We start from the raw sequence: 27010 nt of genomic DNA, 5'->3' as shown, positions 1-27010 counted from the left end.
CAGGGGATTCAAACCTCAAGCCTAAAATTAGCTAGCTAAGCGCCGCACGCACACCCGCTTCAGAGCTGATGAGCGGAGGGGGAAACCCCGCTCAGGCATGCAGCCAAAGAGCGGGAGATTCCCCAAGAGCGGGAAGTGGCTGGCGAGACTGCACGGCTGAAGAGAAAAAACCCTGCCACGGCCCGGCTTCTCATTGCAAAGCGCGGGAGCCCCCAAAGCACAGGGCCCGGGGCAACTGCCCCGCTTCCCAGTGCCTAGGGGTAGCTCTGGGTATGACCATATTCCCCAAGTAAAATATACCGTATAGCAGTTCACACATCTTTAAATTCACAAGATCAAAACATGCAGTAGGTTCACATCCCAGGCAACTTTCCTCACTTCAGTGCCTGTCTAGGAACCAGTATTGTACTCGCTGGCTTTAAGCCTTAAAGGTGAGCCTGAGCTGAAACGCAACTGGGGAAGGTTTCTCATTCACTTTTCTGTCAGCAAGCTTTCTGCTTTATTTTTTTGTTTGTTCTACCTTGTTCTTCATTCTCAGAGTCCCTTTCCCTGGCGAATCCTTACATTTGTTTCCCTGGGTGCTTTTGAGCTGTTTTTCCCCCTGTCATATTTCTTTTCATTTTTCTCCTGATGTTTCCTCCCACCCTATTTCCTGCCTTTTTTTCCTTCCTGGAGGCATTTTTCTAGGGGTCATTTATCACTCTTCTCAGTTTTGGTTAATTCTCAAGCCCTTTCATTACTGTCTGTGGAGTTTAATTTGTTAACTTATTTTTCCCTTAATGTTGCCCTTCCTGCTTCTTCCCCTCCCGTTCCATCCCTCATCCGCAGCAACAGTGGTTTTGCCTCAGTTGCGGTGGTGGCAGTTTGCCTTTTTCAATAGTTTCCCCCCCTCTTTTTTCTTCCACTACCCTATATCAGTTCCTGTTTCCTCTTACTGTTCCTGGTTACTGGTTTTATTCATTTTGGTTGCTTCTTCTGCTGTTGCTCCAACCTTCTCACCTGTTTTTTAAAAAATAAATCATTCTAAGCAGGGACGTCACTATTGGGGTGTGGGGGGTGCGGATCGCACCTGGGTGACACCATGAGGCGGGTGACACCCAGAGCCGCCCCGTGCGGTTGCCCAGCAAAGGAGCCGAGAAGTGCTCTGGGTCAGTCGGAGCAGCCAACTCCTCCTTGGAGGCACGCAGGCGGGCGGGCGAGACCGGGAGCAGCATCGGCAGGGCGAGGGAGGCATGCCGGCATTCCCAGGCCTGCTTCTCCAGCGCGCACCATCCCAGGGGCATGGATTGGGGTGGCTGGCCTTGCGTGCACGCGTGTGCTCAGCACAAGATTTGGGGGCTCGCCAAGGGCCCCCTGGCACCCAGTCCGGTGCACGCCAAAAGCAGGCATCTGCTCGCTGGCGGTGAAGCCTGGACGGGCCTTCCACCATCAGCCTGGAGTGTTGAACTCAATAAGCATGCAAATGATCAATCTATTCTCAACAAACTCGCACAGGATCACATTTCTTACCTTCCAGGTTAAAAAGCAGATAAATTCACTAACAGGCAAAAAAAAACCCTTGCAGTTTAAGAATGTACCTATAGCCAACAGATATTTCTATCAAACTTTAAAAAGCAGGGAAATTGGGCGGCTATAGTGAATGCACCAGGGGAGCAGGAAACTGTCCTCCTCTCTGAGATATTGTTTGTTGTTATGTGCCTTCAAGTCAATTACAAAAATTGTGACCCTATGAAACAGCAACCTCTAAAAGCATCTGTTATAAACCACCCTGTTCAGATCTTGTATGTTCAGGTCTGTGGCTTTCTTTGTGGAATCAATCCATCTCTTGTTTGTTATTCCTCTTTTTCTGTACTGCCCTATAAATTTGTAAAAATGCAAACACAATTTGAGTTGGTCTTTCACAGTCCAATCCACTTCCAGTGTACCTTGGAAGAATTTGGTGACATATGCCTCTGAGCATATGGTGAGTGATGGCAACACCTGCCATCAGGACTGTATCTCCAAAGATGGAGAATTACATTTTTGGTATGTTTGTTGGTGTCATTTTTACTTTGCTTCTTTCCTGTGTTACTACTTTTGCTACAGAGAATCTAACCTAGATAATTACATTTCACTTTCTTCCTAGAAATCTGTGTCAAAATTTTTAAATAAAATTCAAAGTCTTTTTATTGGGCAATGTCGCATGAAGGTAAAGACAGCCTTTTGTGTTTTGGATTGGACTGTGAAAGACCAACTCAAAATGTGTTTTCATTTTTACTAATTTGTAGGGCAGTACAATATCTCAGAGAGGAGGTCAGGTCTCCTGCACCCCTGGTGCATTGACTATAGCTACCTAATTTCCCTGCTTTTTAAAGTTGGATAGAAATATCTGTTGGCTATAGGCACGTCATTAAACAGCAAGCGGTTTTTGCCCATTAGTGAATAGAATGCAACATTAAGCCAGCCCTACATTGGCTTCACTTCTTCAGGCTCCAGCTCTTGTGCCAGAGAACAGTTTTTCTGGTATTGATTCATGATTGACTCTGCCCCTAATGCTCTTCAGTGAATTTGGTTCATACGTTCTGTTGTGTCATCGAGTTATGAACATCTATGTGTAAACCACAGTCCTAAAAACACTAATAGGTAATAGCAGAAATGAGGCTGGTCTCCAAATTAATGGCTATATAGGGCTTCTTAAACTAACCTATGATGTCTATATACAGTATTTCCAATAAACCTCTTATGTTGGTGGGCACCAAGATGCAATTTCTTTAGGTTTTTTGCCTTTCTCATTAAAAACAGAATAGGTCCAGATGTCTTGCTCTACATTATCTTTACAGGGACAGTGTTGTGTATTAAAATGATTCTGCTTTCACAGCTGTACCATATGGCTGGTCTTATCTCAAACATTGCAGCCATTCTGCTTTTAATCGAGCATCTGATGCAGCAAGACATCACCAGAACTTTCATGGATCTTGGCATAAACATAGCATTCACACACATAGCTTCCTTTTTTGCAACCAGATTTGAAGGGGTTGCCTGCCTATATAGCAGTGGAATCCATTAAGGTCAACAGAAAAAGCACACTATGAAACATAGGTAGACTGCCTTGTACAGAGTCAGACAATTGGTCCAGCAAGATCAGTATTGTCTACACTTACTGGCAAAAAGTCTACTTTTAGCACCCCCACAAAAAAACTGTGAGATTCATTCAAAGTTGACACAACATTTGTAAAAGAGTTGTCAATCAGGAAGGCCTTGCTTCAAATGTTGCCTCTACCATGGAGCCACTAGGTAGCTTTAGAGAGGCCTTTATTCTCTCAGCCTCAGCACTGCTGCAGTAGCGAGATAATAATTCTGATCTATCTTAAAGGCTGTTGTGATGATTATTCTACACAATATATGTAGAATACTCTGAACATCAAACCCAATAAATTACATTATTTTAAATAACAAAACCAGCCTGAAAACAAGAATCATTTTATGATACGTTTTACTCTGAACATTAAAAAAAGAGTGAAGCACCAATCAACAGATATGGCACCCCATTATGGTATAATTATGATGTATCTTTAATAAGGTTGGCCCAGAAGCTGCAGCTGGTGCAAAATACAGTGGCTTGACTGCTCACTGGGGCAGGATATCACCAACATGTTACCCCACTGCTGAAAGAATTGCTCTGGCTGCCAATTAGCTACCGGGCTAAGTTCGAGGTGTTTTTGATGTCTAAAGCTCTATATAGCTTGGGACCGGGATACCTGAAAGATCATCATATACTCAGTCGATCACTGCCCACTGCCCTCTGTAGATACCATCTCATCAGGAGGTCTATTCTGCACAATACAGGTACCTTTAGTTTTGTGGCACCGATTCTTTGGAATTTTCTCCCCTTAAATATTAGGTGGGCACTATCTCTGTTGTCTTTTCAGCCCCTGCTAAAGACTTTCCTCTTCCAACAAACCTTTTAAGTAGAGACCTTTATCCCAGTCTGCATCTGTAGTGGAATTGTTTTTAAGGTGTTTTGTTTGAAAGATCTTTGTATTGTTTTATAAATTTGTTGTCCTGGGCTCTCTTTGGAAGGAGAGCCAGAATATAAATATTATGATTATGATTACTATATTGTATTAATAAGTTAATTTTATATTTTATTGTACATCTGAGACACAATATATAAAACCACCACGTGGTGGTGGTGGTCCTCCTCCTCCTCCTCCTCCTCCTCCTACTACTACTACTACTACTACTACTACTACTACTACTACTACTAATCATCATCATCATCATCATCATCATCATTTTTTTAAAAATAGACAATTGCCACCCTTAACGATATCTTTAAATTTGCTTTCTGAGGCGGATACATTCATCCTGACTAAGGGCTTATCTAAATGGAGTGGGATAATCCACTGTTTCCTATTCAGGTTGTCAGCTGATAGTCCTCACTTTGCCTTTCCTCCCTGCTGTTTCCCATTGGAAAAAATGCTTTTTTTGTGGCACAGCGAGATTCCCGATTTCAAACAGCAAATCGCATTTTTGCCGGTATTGGAAGGAGCGGATTTAACCTGCGAAAATGCATAACACCGCGCAACATCATTCGGATGACCGAAAAATAATAAACACACATAGCACACGTCACACATTTTGTGGTCGTCTGGATGAGCTCTTAATGATAGGGGCAGCTTTGCCTATCATATTGTGCTTTAAAATAAAATAACTTTAACACAAACATATATTTTAAAAAATCTCCCAAAGCTGGAAAACAAATGATTTTTTCAAAAGGTTTTCCCAGATGCCCCATATTTTAGGTGTGAAACTGGCAGTGAATCAGTTCATAAGATTTTTTTTTAAAGGACATTGCTTTGAAGTTTCTAATTCTCTCCATGCTCTTTGGGAAAAAAATGTTTATACAGGGGATGGTGGCCTTTTCCATGCTATGCAGTTACAATTGCTTCAACAGATCACTGCTCAGGAGAAGCGAGATCCTGCCTAATGAAAACCAACCAACTAGGAGAGCTTCCAGTGCCCTTTTGCTAAATTTAAAGTTCATAATATTAATCAGAAAAGTGTTTATAATAAGAAGTAGGGAGAAATTTTTCTAAAAAATTACAACTGAATTGGTAGGCGTGATGATTAACGCTGTCTCTCAAGTGTCTGTTAAACTAATCATTCCGCTCCAACATCTAAATGACATAACCTATTCTGGACCCCAGTGCTGTCAACCAGCAAAGATTTTCTATTCAAAAACAGCTGCCATTTAATGAAGAAAAAAATACTTAGAAAAATGGGAAACATCACTTTCTAGAACTTCTTAGAGGGCAAATGCTTTACATTTCATATTTTGAGGGCAAAATACTTGATTTGATATAAGGTATTTGGGATTTTGTTTGCAATAGTTGGCAAACTGCTTCCACTGGGACCAAAACAGAATAGCTGGTCCTGTAGGGGCATTCCAAAGAATGCCAGCTTTCTTCATCTAAAGCAGCGATTCCCAATGTGGGAGGTAGCACCCCCTGGGGGGCGTTACAGCCTTTCAGGGGGGCATTGGCATGACTACAAACTTTAGGGGGGCATTTGGGGTCATTAGGGGGCATTGACATTTGGTGGTCTGATGCGACAGTTGAAGCATTTAATTTTAATTTTATTTAATACACAAATCATTAATTTTTAAACTATTTTGTCCCCAGTTAGAATGTATTTAATAGTCTCAATTCATGGAAATAAGTATAGTGTGTGCTCTTTAGTAAATAGTGTGTGCTCTTTAGTAAAGAAATTCTGAATAGCGGCCAGTGTCATATCAAGGAATGGGGATATTAGCCACACCCCGGCACTAGGTAATGTTCCGATGCTGTCTTGAGGGATGTTGGAACCAATCATGAGAGAGTGTTTGATAAGCTGGGTGTATTGGTGGAGGGCGCATTCTTCCAATGGATGAGTGCCGTGTGCAAACGGGTGACGCAGACAGTCAGTTATTCGTTGGTTTTCTTCAGGAATGGGGCACACTCGCTACCCATTGTTTCTGTGATGTTTAAATGAACTTGTTTAATGAAACAATGCCGGTAAACTGAATGAGTTTGTTTTTTAAGTAACACAGTGTATTCTATTGGTTCATACCGTATGGACAATTAGTTTTTGCTTATGTTTTTAGGATTTGTGAAATAAGAAACAACTCCTATATCTGCAATTTGTTTCTTGCGTGTAACCATGTATGTATATTAATATATCATACTAAGAATTCAATGTGTAATCTAAGTGCAATAAAAAGGCATGGTAAAAAACTATCAGTAATAATCATTGAAAATACCTTTTATGCATTACTCATATTTTAAGGGAAGAATAGGAAGCATTGGCATATACTTAATCTGAGGGGGGCGTTGGGCACGAAAAGATTTTGCAAAGGGGCGTTGGGTCGAAAGAGGTTGGGTAACGCTGATCTAAAGCAAGCCCAGATTAGAAAAGAGGGGTTGGGAAAAGATCTCTGTCTGAACAGCCCCTGCTGAAACGACACTGCTAGATGTAGTGCATTACGTGGTAGAGGTGGGGAATGGAGGATACTCATAAACATATTTTTCCATATTTCTGTGCTTCCCTATAGGCAGAAAGATCTCTTCTGTTTGGCTTCCCCCACACCTTTGGCCCAAGCATTCAGATATCAAGCAAAGTGGCGTTCATTAATACATGACAGGGAATCAGGATTGCACTGATCTGTATACAGGTTGGCCTTCCCTCCATGTAACAGCTACATATGTATGTACAACGTAACTAAAACACACAAGGTGTTGACAGGCAACGATTGTCTTTTGTCTAGTCTCTGTGTGGCGGACACTAAAGTTCGAATGTAATTTAATTACTGTGTTCAAACAACCAGCTTAATCAGTTGAGATACAACCAAGCCTTTTGGCAGCCCCTTTGCTCACATGATCAAAGGAGCCAAGAAGTCTTCCATTAACTATCGTTCCCCATTTTCTTTGAACAAGGAAACTATGGTTAAATGTTTTGGACAAAGACAGGATATTAAGCCACAGTTTGAAGTTGTCTTAATGTTCTGGCTTTTTCCAAAAGCATTAACCATAATTTCATGGTTTGGATGAAACAAGAAACTATACAGTAGGTTATGGAAGACTTCATGGTTTGTTTACAAGCTCGCGCAAAGGGAGGAGCAATGGAGATGCATTCGTATTATACAGCCACAAGAGTGGCTGTATACTATAGCCAGCATGGATTTTTCACATTCTGCAATGTTAAATTGAAAATACCCCCATGCCATTCTGAGGCTTCCCATAAGCTCCTTTCAAAACAAAACCTTACATAATTTATAGTCCTGAACTCAGAAACTCTTGCTTAATAACCCTCTTAAGTTTTCATGGCGATACACAAAACACTCAGATAGAATCCAAAGTGTAAAACAAGAAAAAGAAAATCCAGACCTCTTTCGGACTTTTTTCTCTGTTCTCATAATTTGTTGAAATTAATTAAAAATCAGCCATGTTCACAGAGTACCTGTAATCCCATTACTGGACTTGCCCCATACTCTGGCCTTCATCTTCTGCAGTTTAAAAGTAAAAAAAAAAATACATGGCTGATTTTTAATTAAAGAAATTTAACATTGAAGTCCATTATAGCATTGGGCATGCTCAGTCAGAACTTTCAGTGTTCTAAAAGCCAGACTAACAGCTTGGTAAATCAGGGGCCGCACCCACACCAGACATTTATTCCACTTTAAACAGTCATGGCTTCCCCCCAAGAATCCTGGGAAGTGTAGTTTGTGGAGGGTGCTGAGAGCTGTTATTTATTTATTATTTGATTTATATCTCACCTTTCCTCTCAGCAGGAGCCCAGGGTGGCAAACAAAAGCACTAAAAACACTTTAAAACATCATAAACTTTAAAATTATAGACTTTAAAATACATTAAAACAAATGTTAGGAGATTCCTATTCCCCTGACTGAGTTCCAGTGGCCAGAGTGGTGAACAGTCAGCCCCTCTTCTGGGGATTGTAGCTCTGTGAGGGGAATAGGGCCTCTCCTAGCAACTCTCAGCACCCTTCACAAACTACACTTTCCAGGATTCTCTGGGGGAAGCCATGACTGTCTAAAGTGAAATAAAGATCTGGTGTGGATGTGGCCAGGGACAGCTTTGGTTTAAATTTTGGTGGGAGATTACATGTGCCTGCGATAGAATTAAAAGGTGAGGGAAACCCTGAAAAGCAATGATACTGTTCACAACATTTTCCTTTGGAAAAGAAAGTGGCTTTCCCTTTGCCTAGTGCTCGCTCACGCACCCAATCTCCTTCCATCCCCCTCCCTCTACCCTCTACCTTCCTCCCTACCCCTACCCTTCCTTCCTTTCTCTCCCCCTTTCCCCTCCTCCCCATCCCTGCCCCTCCCCCAAGTCAGTTTTACCTATCCTAAGCATGGCTGTATAGGAGTAAATCCTGCTGAACTCAAAAAGCATGCAAATGATCAAACCTGCCCTACCCTCCTCCTCCTCCCTTCTATCCCCTCCCTTTTGCCCCTTCCCTCCACCTTCCTTTGCTCATCCCTCCCCCTCCCCTTGCAATCCCTCCCCCTCCTTCCCCCTCCTCTCTTCCCTCTGCTGTCCCCTCCCCCTCCTCCTCCATGGTCAGTTTTACCTATTCAAGTATGATTCCTTAGTAAATCCCATTGAACTCAATAAGCATGCAAATGGTCAGACCTGCCTTTCCCCTCCCCCTGCCCCCTCTCTCCTTCCCTTCCCCTCCTTCCCCTCTCCTCTCCCTTTCTCCTCCCTCCTTCCTCCCCTCCCCTCTTCCTTCTTCTTGCTCAGAGGCACATGTTATCAAATTATTCCTATCTACACAGGAAGTGGACTGAGAAAGACCAACTCAAATTGTGTTTTCATTTTGACAAATTTGTAGGGCAGTACGATATCTCAGAGAGGTTGCCGGGCCTGGCAACCAAGAGGTCTTCTGTATCTTTAGAAGTTGTGCAGGGAGAAGGGAGAATTCCACCTTGTGGTTTTTCCCATTACAATGTTGCAAGAACACCTGCACTTGGCTGACCTTCTGTTCTCCTAAAGATACAGGATCAGTCTCAGGCCCTGAGCCTGGCAACCCTAATCCAAAGGTACCTTTTGACATTGTGAAAAGGTCTTCTGCTTACAGGAGTGTTGCTTTCCAGCTTGTATAAGAGTGTTGTATGAGAAAGGTGAAACTAAATCCAAGAAGGTTCTTCCACTTATGGAAGAGCTGTGCAAGCTCTTGTCCAAGCAGACACAGAATTGCTACAGAATTTGCTTTAAATAATACTGCAAACGTTTCCACTTGTGATTGCAAAAGTGTTTGTGGAACATCACTAGTGTCTATTCTGGTTCTATCCTTGGCTCCTTGGATGCAACCCAGTATGATATTTCATTACCTTTGCATCTCCCTTCCTCTGTTGTCTCCTCCCACTGTCAAACACACACTGTAAGTTCCTTGAGGCAGGGGCCTGACTTTCCCCCCCCCCTCTCTTCCTTTTTGCTAATGAATCTCTGCAAAGTGTCATGTGCATTAACAGTGCTGAATAAAAACAGTTATGAATAATTGATATGCAATATTAGCATATCATAAGCATAAGACATAAGCAACAGCACACACAGCCTAATACTTATCTCAAAATATCACAATTTCAGGAGTCTTCTGGAATCAGGACAAGGTTTTCAAACCTTTTTCATTTTTTAAAATCAAGATCATCCCATAATTACTCTGAACAAAGTTGCAATTTCAAAACTGCACTGCAGAATAGCACACTGGATTAATTATGCCAGACTGCAGCAATAACCTTGAATTAAAGCTGCACAACTTTCTATTTTAAAGGAACAATTGCCTTTCTGGTTGATGAAACCTGCCGTCCCATCAGGTAACAGACGTGACCAGGAAAGAGAGAAGCGATAATGAGTCAATCCAAGCTGTTTGATACATTTCAAATCTTCCTCCCACAGAGTATAGCTGCCACAAGCTACATCACCAGTCTGGTTCTTGAAAACCCGATCTCCTCCCTGATGGGTGAACGTGTCCCAAACGCTGGGGCCTTTTCCATCTGCATCCCAGCTTCCTGATTAAAAACAAAACAAGTGTTATACTTTTGACATGGAAAAGACACAAGCTGAATGTAAAAGTAATGCAATCACATATATCGGACAATGAGAATCCAGGTGCCTTGTGAGCAAATAATATGGTACTTAGTTCGCATCTTCAATTTTAACTGTAGCTCCCTGAACTATAGAATTATTGGCATTATGTTATGCATTTATTCATGATGCTGTTCACTGCTTGAAGATCTATTTAAAAAAAAAAAAGCTTTCACACAAAGATGATTATGCGCCAGACATGCAATTTTATCCAAACCCAATGTTTGTGCACCTTTGTAGAAGATATGATCATCTTTCAACAACAATTTCCCCCACTTTTGCAGTTGACACCCTTAACTCTTGTGAGATTGGTTTTAGCCACTGCAGCCTGCAGTGGTGAACCTGTCTACATGCCCTCTTGATCCCTACCTATCATGGTTGGTAAGATGCTGGTAGGATGGGTCCAGGGAGAGGTCAGTGCCTCACTACAGGAGGAGGTTCAGCTCCTACCTGCAGGGCCACTACCAGAAAATAGTACTAGGAGATTGCTGCTCAGCTCCGTGGCTTTTGGGCTGTGGGGTCCTACAAGATGTATTCTGTCTCTTATGCTATTTAACATCTATAAGAAACTGTTGGGAGCTGTCATCCAGGGATCTGAAGCTTGGTGTCATCAGTTTGCTCGTGACACACAGCTCTATCTCTATATTCCAATCAGAATCTGTAGAAGATGTAAAAGTGTTGGACAGATGACTGGAGGCAGTGATGGACTGGATGAGGGCCAATGAATTGAGGCTGAATCTTGATAACATGGAAGTGCTGTGGTGGGTGGTTCCTATGTCTGGGAATTAGGTGTACAACCTGTTCTGGGAGGCGTTGCACTCCTTTTGTAGGAATAGGTTTGTAGTCTGGGACTAACCCTGTATTCCAACTTGTCACTAGAGTCCTAAGTGGCTTTTATGGTTAGGAGTTTTTATGCCCAGCTTAGACTGATTTGCCAGCTACAGCCATTCCTGGATCGGGATACCCTTGCCTCAGTTGTCCATGCTCTGGTGACTTCTAGTGGGGGTCCCCTTGGAGACAGTCCGGAGGCTGCAACTAGTATGTCACCAGTTCCGAAAGTGCTGCAGTAGCTGCCAGTCAGTTGCTGGACCCAATTTTGGTGTTAGCACTATTTATTCATTTATTTATTCGATTTATATACCATCCTTTCTCCCAGTAGGAGCCCAGGGCAGTAATATAAAGCCCTAAATGGCTTGGGGCCCAAGTTCCTAAAAGAGCACCTTCCCCAGTATCAACCATCTCAGACCTTACAATTGTTGGTGGTGCCATCACTGGGTGCTGCCCAGCTGGCTTTGATCTGTGACAGGGCTTTTTAAATGGTGGCTCCCTGTTGTGTAATGCCCTCCCTGGTGAGATGTGTCTGTCTTCCTCATTACTGACTTTTAGGATGTTTAAAACATTCCTGTTTACCCAGACAGTTGATGGCTTGAAGGAGACTGTTCCTGCTGGGCACCTGGAGATTACTGGATGAAAGAAGATTTGTAACTCTTAACTATGTTTAGAATGATTTTAACTGTAACTCTCTTTAGAATGTTTAAATTGTTTTTAGAATTTTTTCAAAATTATTTTGTTGATGTGTTTGTCACCCTGGGCTCTTTCAGGAAGAGGGGTTGGATATAAATTCAAATAAATAAATATCTCTTCTACACACTTAGTGTCACAATCAACACCAACAGAATATAATAAATATGTAAAACATGCCCTCAGACAGTAAAGAAGGTTGATTTTTTTTGCAATGTTTCAACTAATAATGGTGACAAATTTCAGAAAGGATGTGTAGAAATGAACTCTCCCACTTAAGAATGAGTTGGACACTAACTCTGAAGGTCAGGTGTGACTTGTAATGGGGTTCTACACTGACTTAGCACCATCTCTCTTTGCCAATACAGCCAACCCCTTCCCTTAGAAATGTGCTTGGTGGCAGTGGTGGTATGTTTCCCAGGAGTACTGCTGTGGCATAACTTATTTTTTGAATGTTATGGAAAATAAACTGTTTATTCCAAACGGAAATGTGGGAGCTTTCCCATCGATAGTTTCCCTACTTCAATTGTGATGGCACTTTTTTTAATTTAAGGGTTTTACTTAAATCAAGACCCTCCGTGGCACAGAGTGGAAAGCGGCGGTAACGCAGCCTAAGCTCTACTCACGGCCGGAGTTCGATTCCAACGGAAAGAGGAAGTCGAATCTCCGGTAAAAGGGGTCGAGGTCCACTCAGCCTTCCATCCATCCGTGGTTGGTAAAATGAGTACCCGGCATATGCTGGGGGGTAAAGAAAGGCCAGGGACAGAACTGGCAATCCCACCCCATAATAATAATAATAATAATAATAATAAAATTTTATTTCTGAGTCGCCTATCTGGCCAAAAAACGGCCACTCTAGGCGACGTACAATCCATTAATAAAATACAATATAACAATAATTAAACACAATAATTAATAGGTTAAAACCAAGAACTATAATTAACAGCAGCAGCAAAACTAACTCGCCACAGAAATCCCATAGGCCTCCCTGAAGAGCCAGGTCTTTAAGGCCCAGCGGAAAACATTCAGGGAAGGGGCATGACGAAGATCGAACGGGAGGGAGTTCCAGAGAGTGGGGGCCACCACCGAAAATGCCCTCTCTCTAGTCCTCACCAGCCAAGCTGATTTAGCTGATGGAACTGAGAGAAGGCCCTGTGTGGCTGATCTTGTTTGGCGGCATAATTGGTGATACTGGAGGCGCTCCTTCAGATAAGCTGGGCCGAGACCATATAGGGATTTAAAGGTCATCACCAACACCTTGAGTTGGGCCCGGTAAGCAACTGGCAGCCAGTGTAGATCTACCAACACTGGGGTGATGTGATCATAGCGATGGCTGTTCTTAATTAAACGTGCCGCCGCATTCTGTATTAGTTGCAGTTTCCGGATCGTTTTCAAGGGTAACCCCACGTAGAGCGCATTACAGTAATCCAAGCGAGAGGAGACCAAGGCATGTACCACCGGCGGGAGCAGATGAACAGGAAGGTAAGGTCGCAGCCTTTGTATAAGATGTAATTGATACCAAGCTGCCTGGCTCACCACAGAAATTTGAGCCTCCATGGACAGCTGGGAGTCAAGAATGACCCCAAGGCTGCGAACCTGGTCTTTTAGGGGCAATCTTACCCCATTGAATACCAGGTCTATATCACCTAACCTTGCCATGTCTCCCACCAGTAGCACCTCAGTCTTGTCAGGGTTTAGCTTCAGTCTGTTTCTTCCCATCCAACCACTCACGGATTCCAGGAAATTGGACATGGTCTTCACAGCCAACTCTGGTGAGGACTTGAACGAGAGATAGAGCTGAGTGTCATCTGCATATTGGTGACACTGCAGCCCAAATCTCCTGATGATGGCCCCCAGCGGCTTTACATAGATATTGAATAGCATGGGGGAGAGGATAGAGCCCTGTGGCACTCCACAAGTGAGAGGCCAAGGGTCAGAGACCTCATCCCCCAATGCTACCCGTTGGTGTCTATTGGAGAGAAAGGAGCAGAACCACCGTAAAACGGTGCCCTTTATACCCAATCCCTCCAGACGATCCAACAGGATACCATGGTCAACGGTATCAAAAGCCGCCGAGAGGTCCAGGAGGACAAGGAAGGTGTATTCACCCCTATCTAATGCCCTCCTCATATCATCCACCAGAGCGACCAAGGCTGTTTCAGTTCCATGTCCAGTCCTGAAGCCCGATTGGAATGGATCTAAATAATCCGCTTCATCCAAGTGTGTCTGTAGCTGATTGACCACCACTCGTTCAATCACCTTGCCCAGAAATGGTAAATTTGAGATTGGGCGAAAGTTGTTCAGATCTTGGGGGTCCAAGGAGGACTTTTTTAAGATGGGTTTTATTATTGCCTCCTTGAGGGCTAATGGCATTACACCCTCTTCCAAGGATGCATTTACCACTGCCTTCACTCCCTCGCTCAACCTCTCTTTGCAGCTCATAATGAGCCACGATGGGCAAGCATCAAGTAAACAAGTGGTCGGCTTCACAGTTAAGAGCACCTTGTCCACATCCTCAGAAGGATGCCTAGTAACGTCGCAAGATGTCACCTTAAGAGTCAGAAACGACTCGCACTATAAGTGCGGGGACACCTTTACCATTTTACTTAAATTAAGATCAGTTAGAACCCAATTAAAAGTGAAGGCAAAGGTAAATAGCATTTCCAAAGTATGGGGGCATATAAATGTTACCAGCACAGGGGAAACTCTGTTTTGATAATAGTTAATGTGACTCTTAAGGCCAAACCAAACATAGTGAGAAATATGCAATCTGCATATTTCTGCATATTCCTGCTGCAATCATGCTGACTTATCCTCCTCTGTAACATATGATACAACTTAGCCAGTGTAATGGTCAATAGGTTATTTAACTGCTCCCATCAGTCAATGATGTGGAGCTAGGATAAGTAAATGCACAGTAGAATGACATCAGGACATGGAGCAAGTTGTAGTACCTGTTACAGAAAAGAAGAATTTGACATTGGGCTATAATTTGTGGTTGCAGCTCCATGTTTCTTATATTATGTAGTTTTGTCCTAAGATAAGGAAGCATTCATCATTCAGTACTTTTGTTCTTGTTGCTGTTATTGCTAACTACAACAATAAATACTTCACGTTGTTTTGAGTTGGAGGGAAAAGCGCATAAGGAAAGTAGGAGACTCTATTGCAATAAACATTAGGGATCACTACAAATCCCAGGTATGATCCTTGTATCATTGTACCCCTCATTTATGAATCATCCCTGATACAATTTCCTTAAATTGAAATATTTGCCAAATGCACTTCATTCCTGCTTTTTTTAAAACAAAGACCCCCTATGACTTAATTGGGGGGGCGGGTCTACACGAGTCCAATATCAGATTAGTAAGTGCAGGAAGGTTAAATGTAAAAGATCAGTCTGTATCAAAGAGAGCCTTCAGGACAAGACAGATCTATCCAGCAAACAGGCACTTGTGGTTGTCTGGGATGTCCTTTGAAAGTCCTGACAGTCTGTTAGAAAGAAAGGAAATGCCATCATAAGCCATGGCCCTAGGCATGCCGAAGATGAATGAATGTAACAGCGCCTCTGCGAAATGTCTGCCTTTCGCTTAGACAAGCATCTCCGGGGGGGGGGGGGGGAGAATTGCAAAGGTTTTTACCAAATTAAATTTTACACTAGGTTTTTGCAACCTTTGCATAAATTTTTGTGTCCTGATAGTTTAAAGATATTTCCTAGTGATTTCAAAGTCTTTGATAGAGGTCAGTATTTAAAATGTCATTATAGGCTGCAATCATGCATACCTCAAAAAAAATCACAAGCCCACGTTTCTCCAAGCACAGAGGTAGTGAAGCATAAGAAACTGAGCTGTGAACCAAGCAGTTCCTAGTTCATACCTCGCCTCAGCCGTGAACTCGCAAGGTGGCCCTTAGAGAGGCCACTATTCTTCATTCTCAGCTCTTCCTGCAACGTGGGAGTAACAATACTGCCTGATCTTTTGGGCCACTGCAAGAATTACTGACACAACGTAGGTGAAGGGTTCTGAAAATGCCAAAGGCCTGATTTATTTATTTATTTACATAGTGCCATCTCTGTGCATGGCACTTTACAGAGTGTACAAAACAAAAATGGGTGAGGATGTGTTTCTTTCAGTTACAGACACTCACTCACTACACTAGTTAAGTCCTGAGCAGGGCTTCAGTCAGTATATGAGCAGGAGAGAGTGGACACAAGTGCCCTAGCTCCACCCACCATAATCCCCATTGCCTTCCATGTGTTCCCCAGTGACTGTCTGCAGCAGGGAAGCCTCTTATACTCACAGAGGCTTCCACGATTTTGAATCCCTAATAAATGAAAGGCTCAAAAATGCGCAGGCTGGGGATTGTGCCAAGGGCTTTATGGAAAAGGTGAGTTTTGAGGAGGAATTTGAAGATGTTAAGAGAGGTGGCATCACACAGGTATCCTGGAAGAAATTCCGAACATAAAAAGCAGCAGGAAGTATTTGAATTGTTGAGACAGGCAAAGCTGGATGAGTTAAAGTCACAGGCAGGGATATATCTACATATAAGAGCAGAAAGATGAGGGTGAGGCAAGCCGTAGAGAAATGATGGTGTTCTTTATTATTCATGGTAGCTCAAGATATCTATTTCCCTTCTATAGAATCCACATGCACAGCAGTATCCATTGCACATCATGTTGAATCTACCTTATTTTCCTTTGAATAATTAATAATGACAGCAAGCATTCATATAGCACATTTCTAAGCTGTTTAGGCTTTTAAAAATTAAGTATCAACACCCTGAATTGCTCTCAGAAGCAAGTAGGCAGCCAATATACAGGATTCTCCAAGCGTGTTTCGGAAGCAGTGTAATATGAATACATCTGGCTGGAATGATTAACCGTCTGGCAGCTGCATCCTCCACTAACTAAAACTTCTGAATAGTCGTCAAGGGCAGCCCCAAATACATGGCCAGTGCCAGACTCTGGAGGGCCCTCAGTAAGGTTCATCGTATGCCTCCCTGCCTTATCTTTCTTTTCGCAGGGGCATTACCCTCTCCCTCTGCCATCCCCACTCTCTTACTTTTTTAAAAATAGCAGCAACAGCAGCATTGGTGGCTTCTCTGTGATCTCCAGCACCTGGGCTCTGAGAAATGGCCAAAGGCATCTTTCTTCAGAGCTAGGCATTCTGGGCAAGATAGGCCAGAGAATGCCTGTGCCGCCGCCACAGTCTGCTTCAGTGGCTCAAAAGACTTTTAAACAGATCTAAGTTTACAAAGGAAACGATGGCGGCGGCAGCAGCATTCTCCTGGTCACTTTGTCCAGAACGCCTTGGCTCTGAAGCCACCATTGGTCATTTCTCTGAACCCAGATAATGCAGAGATGTGGAAGCTAGAACTGGACAGCTAGTCAGCTGCTCTGAATGGCAGCCAGGCCCTTCTAAATGTTGGGACCCTCAGCCAGTGCCCACATTGACTAGCCACTAGCACCCAGCCTGCCCTTGTCTACTGTCAATGCATTACAGTAACCCAACTGGGAAGTTCCCAGAGCATGGGTTACTGTAGCAATGTGCTGGTCCTCATTCAGCTTATTACTGACTCCAAGCACTGGTCTTTAGCTCACACTCTTAGGGCATTATAACTCAGAAGAAAGCATCAGGGAAGGGTGTTGCTGTGAACCTGGCCCCCAGGTGTGGCTTCGCTGCTGCATATGAAGAACATCAGAAGAGCCTGGCTGCATCAAGCCAAAGGTCCACCTAGTCCAGCATCCTGTACTGACAGTGGCCAACCAGATGACTGTGGGAAGCCCACAAGCAATAGCACTCTTCCCCCTTATGATACCCAGCAACTGATATTTAGAAGCATACTGCATCCAACAGTGAAGGTAGAACAAAGCCATCACGGCTTGTTGCCATTTGTAGCCTTATCCACCATGAACATGTCTACGCATTCCCTGAGAACTGGGAGCTCATTGCACCGAGCACACAGCCACCACTTCTGTGCAGGAGGCAGAGAGTTATACATGTAACATTCCATGCAATACTCTGGATATCTCCACACCACAACTGGCTTTATATCTGTTTTTTCATTTGAATTGTGTTACTTGAGAGCTTGGGATTTGTTAGGTTACTAAGGTGAGGGGCAGAGTAGTTTGCCCTTGCCTCCTCGACTTGCTGCCAAAGTCACTCAGCTGCTTAACTCTCTTGTTACCATGATGCTTTGCCACCAGGGCTGAGACGCTTCATCAGCTGGGGCTGCCCTTTTGCTTGTGGAGCAGGCCCACACACCCCTGCCCCCACATCATCCCAGTATAGGGTCCCAACGATACCAGTGCCTGGAGGTCAGGTTCACATTGCCATCCCTCCATATCAGCTGCTCCTGTTGTAACCATCACAAACTATATCATTTCTAATGCCAGTTTAACTGACGATTCCCACCAAAGAATCATGAAATCCTGCAGTATAAGAATTCTAGAAATCCCTAGTCCCCCTTCACAGAACTACAGCTCCCAGGGTTCCCTAAGGAGAAGAAATTAGTATTGAACCAATTAAGTCCATTGTATAGATATGCCCTTGGAGAACTTTCATCGTAGAGGTTTAAATTGCCTTTGAGCCTCTGTCACACAAGTTATGTGCATATTCGACTATTATAACTGCAGAAGAGAAAGCAGAAGGGAGGCAGTTGTAATGCAAATGAACAATGTGGCCAATGTAGGCTTTACATTCACTTTCCAATTAAACTGGGCTAGTACCACTTTAAAATTCACTGCAGGATCATATAAAAGTAACTAATTGTATTTCGCCACCCACAGGAAAATATAAATCCTATAGATCAGTGGTTCTCAAACTTCTTTGGTTCGCGGCGCACTGTAAAACATATAAACATTTTCTGGTGCACTTAGTGTACAAAATTAAAAATATATTAATATATTTTAAACTATGAATAAAAATAAACTTAGAAAACTATTACTTACCCTATACAAATGGGTTTCTTCTCATTTTTAAAATATACTTTCATAATATTTGAGGCACACCTAGCCACCTCTTAGGGCGCACCAGCATGCCTGGGCGCACCGTTTGAGAATCACTGCTATAGATCCTGGTGGTAGTTCCAGACTTGTGCTAAATGTTGCTAGTGTAAATCCAGCTATTATTTGGCTTGATTCAAATATCAACACATGGCAAGATCCTACAAGGCATCTCAGTGTGTTAATGAAAAATATGTAAACCATGGTGACTAACCAGTGACTAACCATTAACATGGCCAATGATCATTCTGCCAACCAACCAACCAACCAACCAACCAACCAACCAACCAACCAACCAACCAATCAATTGCTTGCTTGCTTGCTTCCTTCCTTCCTTCCTTGCTTGCTTGCTTGATTAATATTATTTCCAGCACCCTCTGGTGGGTCACAGGTTAGCCATCCCTGATGTAAAGAGTTATTGTCTGCTTACATACAATTCAACTGACATTAAACTCTTCTTACCCTGGCCTAGACAACCCTCAGCCCATAAGCCTGCATCATGTGCCTACCCTGGCAGAGAATGAGATATGTGAACTGCAGGGCTCACTGCACCTTGCCCCTGTTGATGGCATGGCCTTGGTGCCCCTGACTTGCTGCAAGTGTCTTTCTTTAACTGGTTTTATTTGGGAGGTAATCACCAGATTGGCGCAAAGGAAACAGCAACAAACACGATTGCAGAAAAGAGAGAAGGGGTGGCTCCACCCACTTTGGCTCCAGCTTCAACCGTTGCACACTCTGGCTCTACCACCATTGTCTCAAGATCCCTGTTTAAATTCAGTTTGCAGGAACTCAAGTGAGAATAGTGACACCACAGTAGGGGTGTGCCACAATTCTGCCCAATTTGGATTTGGAACTGATTTTTTTATTAATTTACTTATTCGCTATTATTGCAGATTGGATTTTTATGTAGCCATTTTCCGCTGCTATTTTCAGAAACTGTTTTTTTTTTAAAATCCGCATCTAAAATATTGATATGAATATTAATATTTTATCAACATTTCCTTCAGTTTATCATTTCCTTTAATTTATTAACATTTCCTTTCAAAATATTGATATTTTCTTTAAAAATATCAATATTAATATCAATAATTTTCCAAGGGAAAAAATGGATTGGTAAAAGCAGAGTCTAGCAGACAAAGAATGAACTCAAATCAATACCAGGCTGTTAGGTCGCCGGAATGCTTTCGAAGTGACGCCAGCCAACGGATCCCATCCTTGTACCACTGTAGCCATCTCAAAAAGGGCTGATGAACTCCGACCAATGCTGGCAACGTTCAGCGAATGAATCGAGCACATCACACACAATTTCACTCTGTGTATTAGCTTCATTTTGGACTGAAGCCATTTCCCACATTATCCCGGTCCTAGATATATATTTGAAATTTTCAGGTGTGGTTACGTTTTATCCCTATAATCTGAAAACTGACAAAGGAGCAGTGTCAAAGCACCCTGATGGCAAAAAGACTGACATTACAGCACTGGAAAGAATGCACAACCTCCCCCCCCCCCCCAGTCACAGAGTGAACTGAAGGACTAACAAACTCAGCTGTACTTGAACAGGGAACATTTTGCAGGCAACAATAAAAAAACAGACTGTTTTCTCTGGCTTCAGTTTAAAATATATTTAAAATGTGTTTGCCAGTGGCTGGACATATTTATCCTTCCCTGCTGCTGATCTCAGACTTTTTAGGACCACCCACAGCAAAGCATTGGGCCAATCACTGTCTCTGCCCGACCTACAGGAAAGAGCTTTCATAGGACACACCACAGAGTGGCAACAAGTTGATCTACCAAACAGTTTTGATTTCGGCTTCGAGCTGATTTCACAGAGAAATGCACTGGAGCTGCATTTCCCCAGGTTTGGGAGTATAAAGGGACAGAGTTTGACTAGTGTCGTATGTCTCCAACTTCAGAAAACAGAGGTGGACACGCACTGAAGCCAGCACAACTGCAAATGTTTCCGTTCCCACACACATTGCCATCCTAGGCAGAACTAAAGTATGAATGTTGACAGCAAAAAAACAAATGCAGGAAGTATGGACCTGGAAAAAACTAATGGATGCTCAGACTCCAAACCCCTGCCACGCTCTGTTGCAAGTTGTGAGTATAATGTTATTGTGGGGCGAATTGAATGAAAAATCTAATTAAAAGTATATTTTAAAATAAATATATATGGTTGACAAAAAAAATAGAAAGTAAACTCTGTGGGGCAAGGAATAGCTAACAAGACAGGTCTTTGCCTCAAGGAGCTTACAAGCTTAATTTTGATAGCTAGTGAGATGACAAAGTGAGAATATATTGTTCCTAAATAATGATAAGCAGAAGTCCTCAAACTGCTTCAGAAGTAATGTCACTGACAACAGTGGAAATACTTCAGCGTAAGCAGGTAGAAGACTGCAAATTGCATGTTGTTTTCGATCACAGATGTATTTAAACTCTGCTGACCTCCAGCATGCATAGTCTGCTTTGATCACAGAAATGAAAGTGGGCTAAAATCCTCCAGTCTTTATAACAGGTAACATTTTTCAGAATTTCCTGTCTCAAAAATTAAACAGACATTATGGCTTAGAATTGTCTATAAATTAAATATCAGCTAGTCTACAAGATTAATATATATGTAACAGTTATACACCAGCCCTCAATAAAAAGAGTTTTAATAATCAATTAGTATAATAGAAATTAAAGATGGAAAAGACCTATTAGGAGGTCATCCAGTCCACCCCTTGCTGATGCCAAATTGTTCCCTGAAGTATATTCAGTACTTTAATACACATCTGTCTTATTAAATCTAAGTTTAATGCAAGGTTAAGCATATTGCAGGCACTTAAAGCATTCCTATAATATGTAATATCCCTTCCACAACTTGGCGCCTCATAGACTTTCAGTCATGTCTCATGTTCTTTACAGAATTTTATCATAGCTCAAGTGCCCCAATATATCTATGCAGGGTTATTCGGCAAATTGAACTTTAATGTGGGACAACCTTCAAAGTAGGTCAATAATTAGATCAAAGTGTTTTGAGTGTCTCTCAAGGTTCACGTTTTCCTGTGGTTCGATGACTCAAGGCAATTGTATTTTTGTCAGTTCCTCAGAGCACTGAAAGTTTTCCAACACATCAACTTCGACATCAATTAAATATTCAATTTCCTTCCATGGAAAGATTTAACTCTTCAAACTTTCGCTATTCTGTGGAAAAACAAAATTCTTTTTTTTTTTTTTTAAAGTGTTTTTTTCAGTGGCCTGAATTATTTTTAAAATACTAGGCCCAGATTCTGAACATGCAATTAATCTTTTACATTCTGTCATTAATGCACCTGTCAAACTCTATATTATAATACTGGGAGGGCTGTAGTTCAATGGTAGAGCACAGGCTTTGTGTACAAAAAAATCCAGATTCAATCCCTGGCATTGCTTGGAACAGGTAAGGGAAGTGTGTAGACAATACTTAGCAAGCTGGACTAATGGTCTGACTCAGTATAAGGATGGTTCCTATACTTTTCCTATTTTTAAAATGCTATGCCCAGATTTTTAATATGCCACAAATCACTTCAATTTTGCTGTCAATGCATCTGTCAGAATATATACTGTAAAGCATTAAAGGATTTTGTGATGCTGATGATGACTCTGGGCAAGAGGCAAGGCAGACAGAAGAGTTTCTGCGACCAGTTGAGCTGCTCAGATCCTAGAGACAAGCCTAGCTAAAGAATCAGCCAATGGCTTGAGAAGGCAGCAGCCCAAGAGAAGTGGGGGGAGACTGTTGAAATTTGGCATGGCAAAGAGAGTAGTCCAGAGGAATGAGGGGAATGGGGGAGAAGGGGGAAGGTGGAGAGTATGAGGGGAAAATAAAAACCAGGAAAATAGACCAAGAGTAGAACAGCACAGAACCAGGAACTACAGAGATGAAAAATCACACATTGATTAGAAATTGGTAGATATAAGTTTGGCTGCAAGCTTCTAACCTTGTTATCAGGGCCGGCTCCAAAGGGTGGCCAGGTGGAGCCCTGGCTGAGGGCCCCACAGCCCAGAGGGGCCCCTGAAGTGCCTCTCGTTATGGTGGGGGAGTAGCGCTCTCCTTCCGCGGCAGGCTTCCTGCTGCAGATCATGGGAAGGGAGCTGCCCGCCCGCTCGCCAGCTCACCTGTGTCCGCTCACTCACTCTCCCTCTGCCCCTGCCCATTCTCCCTCCCCCCTCATGCTCGCTGGCTCACCCTCTACCCCCGCTTGCTTGCCCTCCCCCGCCTGCTCGCTCGCCCGCCTGACCTCCTGCTCCTCCGTCCGCCTGGTAGCTAGGTAGGTAGGTAACCTGATGGCTATGTTCTATCTTCATGATCAGACATACTATACTTCTGAATAGCAGTTGCTGGTAACCACAGGAAGAGAGAACACCGTTGCACTCAAGTCTTACTTGTGGACTTTCCACAGGCATCCAGTTGGCCACAGTGGGAACGGAATATTGGCTTTAGATGGGCCACTGGCCTGATCTTTTTTTAAAATATAGTTTTTATTATATATCAACAACACAAACATAAAACTAAACAATATGATAAAAATAATACAACTATTTGCATGCAATGACAAAAAGTTAAGCAGATACACTGGTATATTATGAGGTACAAGGACATAGTTTAAGGATTAGACTAAAAGAACTCTTGTTTTGTTTTATTGTTGATGAATGTTTTCCCTGCTTGACCTGGCTGAATTGCTAGTGACTGGTTACTACACTGTCTCCTTCAAGGGATATTTATGAACTCAAAAGTGGGCATATCCATCTGACACTTGTGGATTTGTATCTTTGTTGTCAATAAAGGAAATAAAGTCTTGCCAAGTTTTATTAAATGACCCTGTGGCTTTACGGTCCCTTAAAGTTCTTATGGTTCCATAGCTTTTCATCCCAAAGTTAGATGGTTAAATTAGGTGCATCTTTCCAGTGTTACGTGATTATAAGGTGTGCTGCTGCTAGCATGTATCTTATCAAGTCCTTAGAGGGGGTATCTCCATTTTTGTTGGAGTAAACAAATATTGCATGGTCACTTTAAGGGATATTTGGGATATCCCATGTACCTGTTTACCATGATGTAACTTCCTAATGGGTGGGGTTTAGTTACCTGACTTCCTCCTCCTTTGTCCTGGGGGATTTTTGAATATTCTCCATTGCTGATCTATCCACCATTGAGAGAGGCCGCATGGCACAGATGCTCTCTCTGAGAGCATCCATACCAAAGACTAAGATGGACTGAGACTATTTTTCTTTCTTCTAAGCTAGAGCCTATGTTCCTAACATATGAGGTCGTAAGTAAACATTCTTTTCTTTTACCTAAAGGATTGTGTCTGTTGTTATTTATATAGAGAAAGGTGGGCCTGGTTTACATTCTCATTCTGCTGCTTGTATTTTTACGACTCTGCTAAGAAATAGGACCAACCAAATTAGTTCCTATTTCTGTGTGTATTTTTATAATACCAAACAGGTTATGGGCCCAGAAATAGTTAAGAATTAAACCAGATTTTTCGGGTTTTATTTTAAGTATTTTTGCGTGTTTTGTTTCCCCCTTTGCTCTGTATCAGGCACCAACTTTAAAAGAGACTATTTTTGCTGCTGTTACTTCCTTGAGTTATTTTTGCATAACAAAGCTCTTCTCAGACCAGGAAGCATGTATCAGCAAGGCAACAGAGGCTTTTCAAGGAGAATGCCTGAACTATCTGCTAATAATTTTGACCAGTGGAAGAATAGAATCATGATCATTTTAGCTGCAGAGAAAGTTATTTGCTGTATTGAAAATCCTAAACCAGGAGAGGAAGATCCTGAACAAATAAGCATTTGGCAGGACAAAGATTCTCTTGCAAAAGCTATAATATTTGATTCTCTGAGGGATGATCAGCTTGTTTATCTGAGTGACTGTAAAAGTGCCAAAGAGATGCTACAGAAACTTGAAACAGCTATCGGATTTCAAAGCTTTAGATGCCAAACCATGTTGATTAAAGAGATAGTGAATTTAAAATTGCACACAAAGGAAAATTGTGAAAAACATATCACTTCCTTATTGCTTATTTGTAACAAATTGAAATTGGCTGGGCTTGATTTTAATCATCAACAGAAATTGGGTTTTCTTTTGGGATCTCTTGGAAAGAGATTTGATCCTTTTATTTCCCTTTTAAACCATGGTCCTGGGATCCTGTTTGAACAAGCTCTTGTGAAATTGAGAGAAGAATGTGTGATCCAAAGAGACTTAAATGATAATGGATCAAATTACATGGCTAGCAGAGATAAAGGGAAGGGAAAAGCCCCTCCCAAGAGCCAATCACAATGCTGTTTTTCATGTGGGAGGCGCGGTCACCTGGCTAGGGACTGTGACGCAACCAAAAGGTCAACAGCCAATGGCAGCTCTCCCAATTCTAAACAAAGAGAACAAAGGGAGCATGCTTTCTCAAAGCACAAGCATGGACCTTGCAGAGAGGAATCCAAAGAAAGCAAAGGAAGAAATTTCCCTTTAACGCACAAAGGTCTTGTGGCAAATAATTACAAACAAAAATGAAACAATTGGATTTTAGACAGTGGATGTACAAACCACAGTTGTTATAATGAAGATTTATTTGATGAAATAAACAGTGATACTGAAGGAAGAATCCAGACTGCCAATGGTCAATATATGAACATGGATGGATCTGGATCCATTGCTCTAAGGTGCAAGGTATCCGATCAAACCATAGTAAATGTGGCAGATCATGTTTTATGTGTCCCAGACTTAAATTGCAATATGCTGAGCATCTCAGCTTTAGACAAGAAAGGATTTGCAATACATTTCCAGGATGGAAAGTGTACAGTGACCAAATATGATGAATTGCTTGCGCTAGCTTATGAAAATAGTGGTGTTTATGAACTGAGTCTTACAGCTGAACAAGCAAACACAGCCATGGTGGACAAGGAAGAGACCAGCCTAGAACTTTGGCACAGACAACTGGGACACCGTGATCCAAAGGTGATCCTACAGCTACAAAAGCAGAACCTTGCCACAGGTATCAAGGTAAACCAACAGAACCATGATAAAGCAAGCAGGTGCATAAATTGCATTGAAGAAAAGGGTGTTAGGCCCTCATTTCCACCAAGGACTGAAAAGAGAAGCACCAAGGTGCTAGATCTCATACACAGTGACCTCTGTGGACCATTTAATGTACCCTCACTTGGGCAGAATAGATATGTTCTAATTTTTGTGGATGGTTTTTCAAGGTACTGTGAGACTTACTTACTGAAGGACAAGAGTCAAACGCATGAGATGCTGAAGAAATACATCTCCATGGTGAGCACAAAATTTGAAAGGAAGCCGAAAACTCTACAAAGTGACAACGGTGGTGAGTTTATATCACACCAAACACAAAGTTTCCTGGAGGAACAAGGCATTTTGCACAGGAGGACTGTCAGTCATACTCCAGAGCAGAATGGGATTTCTGAAAGGAGACTTAGATCTACTAGCACAAGTTTACTTAAACTATCGTCAGCAAAACCTAAATCATCTCCCCCCAATTTACTATCAAATAAAACGAAGATACAAGGCTACTTTAGCAAACAAAAAGAACTTAGCAAAAATAAAGGAGTGGAACAACCTCGTTAGTGCGTCAAGGTCAAAAGACACTAAAAAGTTCTGGACAATAATCTTGAATGCTTTCAAACCTTCTTGCCCTGTATTCTGCAATATTTCTGCGAATTCTTGGGAATGTCACTTTAAGAACTTACTCAATAATGATTACCCCAGTCCCTCCAGCCCTTATACACCCCCGGTCCTTCTGCTATCTACACCTTGGCTGCCTGTGAATCCAGATGAAATTAAGACCCTAATTACTAAACTAAAAACGGGTAAAGCTCCAGGCCCAGACAACATCTTTCCAGAACTTTTAAAAACTTTCCCAGATTGGTGGGCCCCGCTTCTAGCAAAATCTTTTACTAGAATTAACGACACAGGTCTTTTTCCAAGTACATGGAAAGAAGCAATTGTGATTCCAATATTTAAAAAGGGGGATAGAGAGGATCCCTTTAACTACTGACCTATTAGTCTCCTTTCAGTAATTGCTAAGTTATATGCGTCCTATCTGAAAGAAAAGCTTCAAAAATGGATGGACGAACAAAATATTCTTGGCAAAGAACAGGTAGGATTTAGAAAAGGTTCGTCGACTCTGGATCACTGCCTGATCCTACAACATCTTGCTGAAAAGTACAGCAAACAGAAGGGAAATGGTCTATATGTCGCCTTTATAGATCTAAAGGAGGCATTTGACTCAATCCCTCGTAATATTTTATGGTCAAAATTAGCTAAAACTACTATTGACCAAAGGCTTTTGTTCCTGATATACCAGTTGCACCAACAGTCCTCCCTGCG

The 27010-nt window shown here is 42.3% G+C and overlaps 1 protein-coding gene across 1 annotated transcript in view; it reads right to left on the bottom strand.

Moving 5' to 3' along the window:
• LOC133364068 (cytosolic beta-glucosidase-like) overlaps positions 1–27010 on the bottom strand; it is a 72616-nt gene that overhangs the window by 41500 nt on the left and 4106 nt on the right. Inside the window, exon 2 of the mRNA XM_061584095.1 lies at positions 9776–10048. Coding sequence (XP_061440079.1) covers positions 9776–10048 — 273 coding nt within the window. The remainder of the gene's footprint in view (positions 1–9775; positions 10049–27010) is intronic.

The sequence above is a fragment of the Rhineura floridana genome, chromosome 9, assembly GCF_030035675.1.
Source record: "Rhineura floridana isolate rRhiFlo1 chromosome 9, rRhiFlo1.hap2, whole genome shotgun sequence".
Classification (NCBI taxonomy): Eukaryota; Metazoa; Chordata; class Lepidosauria; order Squamata; family Rhineuridae; genus Rhineura; species Rhineura floridana.
This window is presented reverse-complemented; position numbering and strand designations above follow the sequence as displayed.